An 8,115-nucleotide genomic window follows, 5' to 3' on the forward strand; every position below is an offset into this window, starting at 1 on the left:
AGTTATTCTTAGATTAGAGCAAAAAATTAAGCCCATGGACACATTCTTTTAGCCATATAAAGTTTGTGTTTTTTAAACATTTTAATTTGGCAGTACATGTTAAATTATAAAATTATATTCATAATCTGTGACTTTTACATTATAACTGGTAGCATTTGACTGTAACATCTGATCACAGAACAAAATATTAAAGAAACAAACATAGACATGCACTAATATTTTAGAATGTGGAATAAGAAGAAAATAAATGTCCTGTTCATTTCAATAAACATTTTAACCAATAATATGAATAAATCCTTACAAGAATATATACATCTAGAAATTGATTCTGCATGCTTTACTTTTGCTGCATGCCTGCACCAACACACATTAGCTCTCAACCAACACTTTAAACATTTCCAAAGCCCTGCTCAAAAATACCATCTTTTTGTTTATTATTTTATTTAGGCATGATATTGTCATCATGATATGATGTCATTTGTGTTGTGACTTCATTGTGTTTGCTATTAAGTGTATTATTGAGGCATGTATCACCATTTAAAGCTATATGCTGTTAATATAAATGAATCCCCATTTAAAGTAAAGGCATGCAGCTCTTTCTTGTGTGAGCATCTGGCTTATTTAAATTTGGCCTGCCAAAGAAAACAGTTGTTTATAAATGTTTTCCTCCCTCTGCTTAGACCTCCTTTAAATAAAAATTAAGCTGTTACTGCAATTAATTCAGGTATTAAGAGAAAATAGGAAGAATGGTGTTCGATGCCTAATGGTAAAGACTGAGTAGTTACTTGTTGCTAAGGTGGTTGTTGATCTCACTGTTAGATACAGAGTGAAGCAACTATTATCTCTAGATCAAATCATTGTGCTCTAAAGATTTTTGACTCATGGGGTATAGAGTTCCCTACATCCATCACCTGGAACTGGTGCAAAAGCGTCATTGTCAGATCTGACCATCCGTAACTGACATTGAGTTCATTGTTTAGGGTCAGATGCTCGCTGCACAGTGGCCTAAAGGTACATTCCTAACTCCAGAGTAGTGTTTGAAACACAAACCCTCTTTGTGCTAGGTGGACCCACTGATCCTCCGTCCTAAGCATCAGCAAATGCCCCCTTTTCATGTTCGAGTGTGAACTTGTATGTTATCATTTTACACATAAGGAGTCCACCTTTTTTCATGGCTCATGGGTAAATTTTTATATCTGAACCCACTGTCGATGTTGCTGCTAGCCAATGTCTCTTTTTCTATTGTAATTGACGAGACACGGTGCAGTGAGCCAGGAACTATCATTTTCAAACACATTCTTTGCCTGGATCAAGCTGAAATAACATTCACCCAAAAAGCATTTTCAACTTGCTGTGATATGTAAGAATTTATTTTATAAGATCTTGTCCAAAAGGACAAAAACTAATAAAATTAAATCTGGCATGCATGGTAACAGCTTTGTATTTTCAGCAAAGGCCAAATGTTAATTATATCTCTTGAAATAAATTCATTACAGCTGCAGGGACATCTGATAAAGGAAAACTGACTTTCCACAACACAATTGTTACATTCCTTCATGAAAACCCTGTGTAGTTAGATTTAATGGGCATGGATGGAAACTCACACTTGAGTTGCAAAAAGTTTGACTTGAGGGTTGACTTAAGATTTATAAACAACTGACTCCAAGAAGTTACATTAGCCTACAGAAGTCATTCGGTCTACAAGGAAACTTTCTCTTGTTTACCCTACTATATATATATATATATATATATATATATATATATATATATATATATATATATATGTATATATATATATATATATATGTATGTATATATATATATATATATATATATATATATATATATATATATATATATATATTGCTATATGCTGTATACACTACTGTTTAAAAGTTTATAGTCAGCAATTGTTTTATTTTTTTTATTTGTGTATTCAGCAAGCATGCATTAAGTTAAGTAAAAGTAACAGTAAATAAATTTACAGTATCACAAAAGATTATTATTTTATATTAATATTTGTTTCTTTAAAATTCAGCTGTCATCAAAAGAATACATTTATTTTTAATCTAATAAAAATATATTTTTAGTTTAATAAATAAATCATTGGAAAATCTTACTGAACAGATTACCTTAGGCCCTATTTACTTTTATTTTTAATTTAGTTTAAAATAACTGAAAAGCATACATTGCTTGAAAAAGGCATTCAACATTTTGGATACTACTTGTACAATGTTTTTGCCTAAAAACACTAGCCTAATTAAAACGTAAAAAAAAGTGCAATGCTGTTCAAGAAGATTGCTGGTTGTTTGTTCTTGAACAGAAACGGCCGATTCTTGAGTCTCTGATCAAGTATTCGTACATAGTGACATAATCATCTATGATGCTGCCCAAGAAAGTCTGAGAAACGACGGTATAGTTGGGCTTTCTAACCCACGTTCTGCTCTGAGGTAATCCAAATCTTTTGGAGAGAGACCATTCCTGACCCATCATGCCCCACCCCCATTCTCCCGCCCCTAACTTGACGTCGAGATTTGCAACAACAAACGGTCTGACCAATAGGAATCACTAAAACTTCCGCAGGAGTAGAATGGATAAAGCAAAACTAGCGGGTCAGAAAGGGGACAGTGTGTGAATTTGAACGCCGTGTTATTATCTGTTCGCGTCCCGGTGTGTACTTAATGACAGAAGACAAGCGCACACCCGTGAATATATCAGTTCAGGCGGGGAAGCGTGATGTTAGCAGCTCGCGAGCGCATTTGGATGTGAGCGAGAGGACGAGCTCGTGAGCTCCTCACTTCTGCCCACAAGAAAGACAAGAGGTGGAAGGAGGAATCACTGCACTGTCACACGGACACGAACCGGGAAGATGGAGTAAACGACCCGTTTGCTGGAAATAGCACTTCTCGTAATTCAGGCTTCTTTTTAAGAACATGGATTACTGGAAAATGTCTTTATAGATTCAATGCAGTTGTGGAACAAACTTTTTCATTTGGATGGACCTTGCGAACATGATCTGAGCTGGGGGATTTGTTTCCCTCTCTAGATGCAATGGGAAAATGAAATATGCATGCTTAAAACTGACCTGACTCCAGCCAAACGAGTACAGACTTCGATATGGCAACTTGTGCAGGTTTAGTTCGAGGCGCGCGAACATTCATTTGGCCCTTCGCTTGTGTGCTTGTGTGTTTTAGTTGTTTTTCCATCGCCTCCTCCAACCACCACGGCCGTCGGCTCATCTGCTGGCAAGCGATACTGAACTGCCAGTCGGAGCAAGAGTGTCATTACGCTTATGACCAATATTTGCACGCCTGTGACTCGATCCTGAGCGGCCAGAGGAAGAAGTGTCCCAGTCACTGCATCTCGTCGCTGGTGCAACTCAACCTGACCAAGAGCGGCCCGGCGCTGGAGGACTGCAGCTGCGCCTCGGACCCCCGCTGCCGGGAGATCAAGCGAGCCATCGAGCCGTGCTTACCCAAAACCAGCAGCATGGGTTGCACCGAAGCCCGGCGCCAGTGCGAGAGGGACACCCAGTGCCGGAGCGCAATGGGCGATTATTTACACCACTGCGGGAAACTCTTCAGCGGCTCCAGCTGCTCGAACCCGTGCCGCAATGTCATCGCGTACATGCGCAAACTTCCCAAAGCTCAACTCTTGGATACTTGCGTCTGTGATGGCTCAGAGCGGACTATCTGCGAGTTTATCAAATATAGTATGAAAACGCTTTGCTTTGACTCTCCCCCAGTGGATGAAGAAGGCTCCAGTGGGTTGGACGATGATGAGCCCGATGATGACTATTACCTAGACCCAGAGCCCACCATGAACACAGGTTCAGCTTTTGTGGCATGTTCTGTTTTGACTGTGGTGGCATCCATTTTGGCTCTAGTGCCGCTTTCTTGATCACTTTGAAGTCGAGTTAATGATCTGCTCCAACGGCTGTTCGGGAATAGTGCATTTGGTCATTTTTCTAGTTTTCGAGTTCGTTTATGGCATGCTGTTTAAACATTTATTTCCTAAAACAATCTAGTTTTTATTTTTATGTGTAGCAAGCAATCCCACAGTGACCATAATTTCAACATTTATTTGGTGTTCATTAGGTGCTACTATTCTTTTTTTAAGTTACCAGTGGCTTTCCCAGTAGTTGCTAGTATATATATCCCACTTTCTTTTCTAGCAAACTTTCGTATCTCACTAGTTGCTGTTGCTTTTATTGATCAATTGTAATGACACGTCAAGAGTAGCTACTTTTGTAGCCATAAAAAAAATTAAAAAATAAAGTACAAAACGTACTGAAAGGAAACCAGTAGGCCAGTGTGTATATTCAGTTGAAAATCTGAATAGATTCTAATACGTGTTTGTAAAGTTTGTGAACCACAGCTCCCCATAGAAATGAATGGCAAAAAAATAAATAAACAAATAGACAATTTCATACCAGTGACAACTGATTTAGTTACTTGACATGACTTTGAATAGTGATTAATAGCTAAATTACTAGTAGGCAAACTAATTAATAAATACTAATTCATGAAGAATTCTGTAAATTGAAGAAAAGGTCATTGTTGGATTACTTGCTAGCAAATAAAAAACTACTAGTAACATAAAAATAGAAATAAATAGTTTGCTTTAAGGAATAAGTCTAAACACAGCTTGACAATATTTTTCTCCAAAGAGTTCAGGTTAAGCTTTGTGTGACATTGAGGTGCAGTTCTTATCCAGAAAATGTCACATTGTAAATGTGTTTTGATTCACTATGCAAATGAACAGTTACCGATTCAGCCCAGGTGAACAATGTCTTGTCTAGTGAAAGTTTTAATTATCAAGCTAAAATTCTGATTCTGAAGTTAAGAGCAGGGATACAAAATACTTTAGGTCAGTCGACTGCCTTAAACACCAACTTGCCTATTATAAGTGCTATTTTGTAAAAGACAAATTTATTTCCTGAAAGATATAGAAAAAGTTTATTTTGTTACCTAAACATTTTAACAGCGAAAGTTGAAATTATAAAACTGTGCACTGCCAATGTAAAACTAGATTTTTTTAAAATATGTAAAGTATTTTTATAAAGTTGCAAATGACTTTGGATAAGTAACTTCTGTAAAAAGTGTTTGGGATGCTGGAATGAATAAGGAGTAGATCTCTATGGTAGCTAGTAACGTTTGACACACCTTATGAAAGTCCTAGAGATTCAAGAGAACAAACTTTATTTTTGTCGTAAAATAGCCGTCAAAACAAAGGGTGATGATTCCAGCTTTAAAGGGAAGTTAAATGTTTGTTGTAATTATTTTTCTTTTAAGATATTGTACAGTGTACAGATTTTCAGAGAATCTTTTAATTGTTATCTAAGATGAACTATTTACTGTGTAGAAATGTCTAAATCCACTGTATGACTGCCTCAGTGATGTTCTTTTTATAGAAGGCATAAAAACTAAAGTACAAAGACTCAAACCGAGTATGTGCAGTTTTTTATGTTCGTTATATTTCATCGTGTCATTAAGAAGTTTCACTGTATTGACCCCATGCACGGTTTCCAGTGCTGAACTTAGAATATGCTAGCTACCACAGCAGAGCTTTTCAGGAACAGATTGAGTATCGCACACATAAGGAGCTTGAAGCGCTGACACACGACTTAGCAAACACAAGTGTTTGCTGAAGGCATAAACTCTGATATTTGGATATCTTTAGAATGTGAACACAAAAGCGTGAGTGGCTTTTCCCTGGGGTGTCCGTGTTGCATCTGGGCCAAGACAGACAGAGGTTTATTTATTTTGCGATCACTGTGTTTGCTTACAGGCCTTTGTCTGCATGCCACTACTGCAAGTTTAAAGCCGGACTTTAACAGAACAACACAAACTGCAAATTGATTATATTGTGACAAGTTCTATATTTGAGTGGATTGATCTTTTTAGATGCTAAATATGGAAAGCCAGTAGAAATGAACTGTAAGAAGGGTGTGAACTGTGTAGGATAAGAGTAAACTTGAACGTTACTTATTTTGATGTTACTTTTTCCAAAAAGCAAATTAATTTAATCTGCAATGTGACTGGTGATCCTTGCTTTAACCGGCTTAATAAGAGAGACTAACAATGAAAATATGTATCTGGGATAAGTTATACAGTACATTCATAATACCAGCAAACCCAAGTCGGTCTTGTAAATCCTGAACCCTAATTTTAAGTAAAATATTTCTTCAGTTAGAAACTTGCAGCTGTTTTAAATTATATATTTTTTCCCTGTAACATATAGATATTTCTTTATAGATTGTATAAATTGCTGTTGCATGTATTTCCCTTTTATACATGAACAAGCTATACATAAACACATTTGTGTCAAGTTCTCTGTAACACGAAATGGCTTGCTTGATGGTTAAATGCTTTTTTTTTTTTTACAAAGAAAAAAATTACATGTTTGTGGGTTTCCATCTGGGGCTTGTGGGTGCATATATGCATATTGTTGCCTCCATGTCATTTAATCATACAGGCATCTCTCTGTCTCAGCTCCATGCTGTTAAAACCCACCACTCTCATTCTCCCACTCTTGTCACCAGGGTCTTCAAATTGGGGTGATGGTTGCAAAATGTTTTATTAGAGTGGGGACAAGGGCCCTTCAGCCAGCTGAATGGAGGAGAAGTCGAGTGGCACTTTTGTCATGGTAATGCTAAGCACATAATAGTTCAGCAGCACAATGCCCAGGCACTTCATTCCTCTAGAGCTCGCTGACACCTCTTCAGAGCCGAACCACAGGGTAGCATGTGGGAAAGATCCTCTGGCCCCCCGGTCCACATACTATATGCAGTCCCCACTGCCTATGTTCTTCATCAACTTTGGGGGGTAGTCGAAGACCACATTTTTTTCTCTCTTGTGCTCAGTTTCAGTCCATGCAATAGAGCCCAGCATGTGCCGTATATGAAATAATGAGAATGCCGTCAGAATGGCCAATCGGATGAAAAAGTTGAAACCAAGCATCTAAACTAGTCATGTCACTCTGGCCTCTTCAATAAAAAGATGGATTTCCAATTTCCAATTTTTTTTGCTGTAACTCTCCTGCAGTGGCATTGTGAATGAAGGAGACTACTGCCATGGAAGTGTATTTCCAAGTAATGCATTTGCATTTAATGCCTTTAATTCTCAATGTTTAATCTAGAGTGTACAGTTTGACGGTTAGAGTTTAAACTAGAAATCTGATTTTATTAAATGAAAAAGACAATACAAGAAATTAAGAGTTTCAGAAATTCACTTTAAATGTTTATTATTGTGGTAACACTTTAGTATGTGGACCAATTCTCACTATTAACTAGTTGCTTATTAGCATGCCTATAAACGTATTGGCTGTTATAAAGCACATATTCTGCATGACCATATTCTACATCCCTAATCATACCTAAACTTAACAGCTACCTTACTAGCTATTAATAAGCAGAAAATTAGGAGTTTATAGAGGCAAAAGTCATAGTTAATGGTTTAACAGAAAGCATTGGACCTTAGAATAAAATGTGACCATTATTGTTAATTATTTTTTTAAGTGTTGTTTTCAGTGTTCACATTCAGTGAAGGCTTTATTTGAACAAAATGAAAAACATTAATAGTTGCTTCATTACTAATTTAGATAATGCACCAATTGTCTTAAGACTGTACACTTCACTTGTTGTGTTTTCAATTACCTCTTGGCAAAAAAAAATTAAATTGTTCCACGTCCAAGAGGTACAGGAATACGACAGGAAACCTCACAGCAGGGCTTTCGAGTTATATTTCAGCAACGTTTTGCAACTATTCCTAGCCCATAAAATTTCAATACTTTGTCGTCGTGCTCAAGCATATTTTCAACTGAAGGATTGTTATCAACAATCAACTGCGGGCGGCAGATCCTTTTCCTGTTTGGTGCCTAAACTCTGGAATAACCTACCTAACATTGTTCGGGAGGCAGACACACTCTTGCAGTTTAAATCTAGATTAAAGACCCATCTCTTTAACCTGGCTTACACATAACATACTAATATGCTTTAAATATCCAAATCCGTTAAAGGATTTTTAGGCTGCATTAATTAGGTAAACCGGAACCGGAAACACTTCCCATAACACCCTATGTACTTGCTACATCATTAGAAGAATGGCATCTACG

At 37.0% G+C, this 8,115-nt stretch overlaps 1 protein-coding gene across 1 annotated transcript; it reads left to right on the forward strand.

The window, feature by feature from the left end:
- The first annotated feature begins 2,579 nt into the window (after positions 1-2,579).
- LOC132141055 (growth arrest-specific protein 1-like) lies at positions 2,580-5,445 on the forward strand. Its single transcript, XM_059550217.1, has one exon. It carries the CDS (start codon positions 3,118-3,120, stop codon positions 3,898-3,900), a length of 783 nt encoding a protein of 260 aa, XP_059406200.1. The 5' UTR covers positions 2,580-3,117; the 3' UTR covers positions 3,901-5,445.
- The last annotated feature ends 2,670 nt before the right edge of the window (positions 5,446-8,115 follow it).

This window comes from Carassius carassius, chromosome 5 (assembly GCF_963082965.1).
Source record: "Carassius carassius chromosome 5, fCarCar2.1, whole genome shotgun sequence".
NCBI lineage: Eukaryota > Metazoa > Chordata > Actinopteri > Cypriniformes > Cyprinidae > Carassius > Carassius carassius.

Excerpts from the sequence above, each read along its gene's own strand:
- LOC132141055 (XM_059550217.1), top strand. The coding sequence starts at position 3,118 with ATGGCAACTTGTGCAGGTTTAGTTCGAGGCGCGCGAACATTCATTTGG.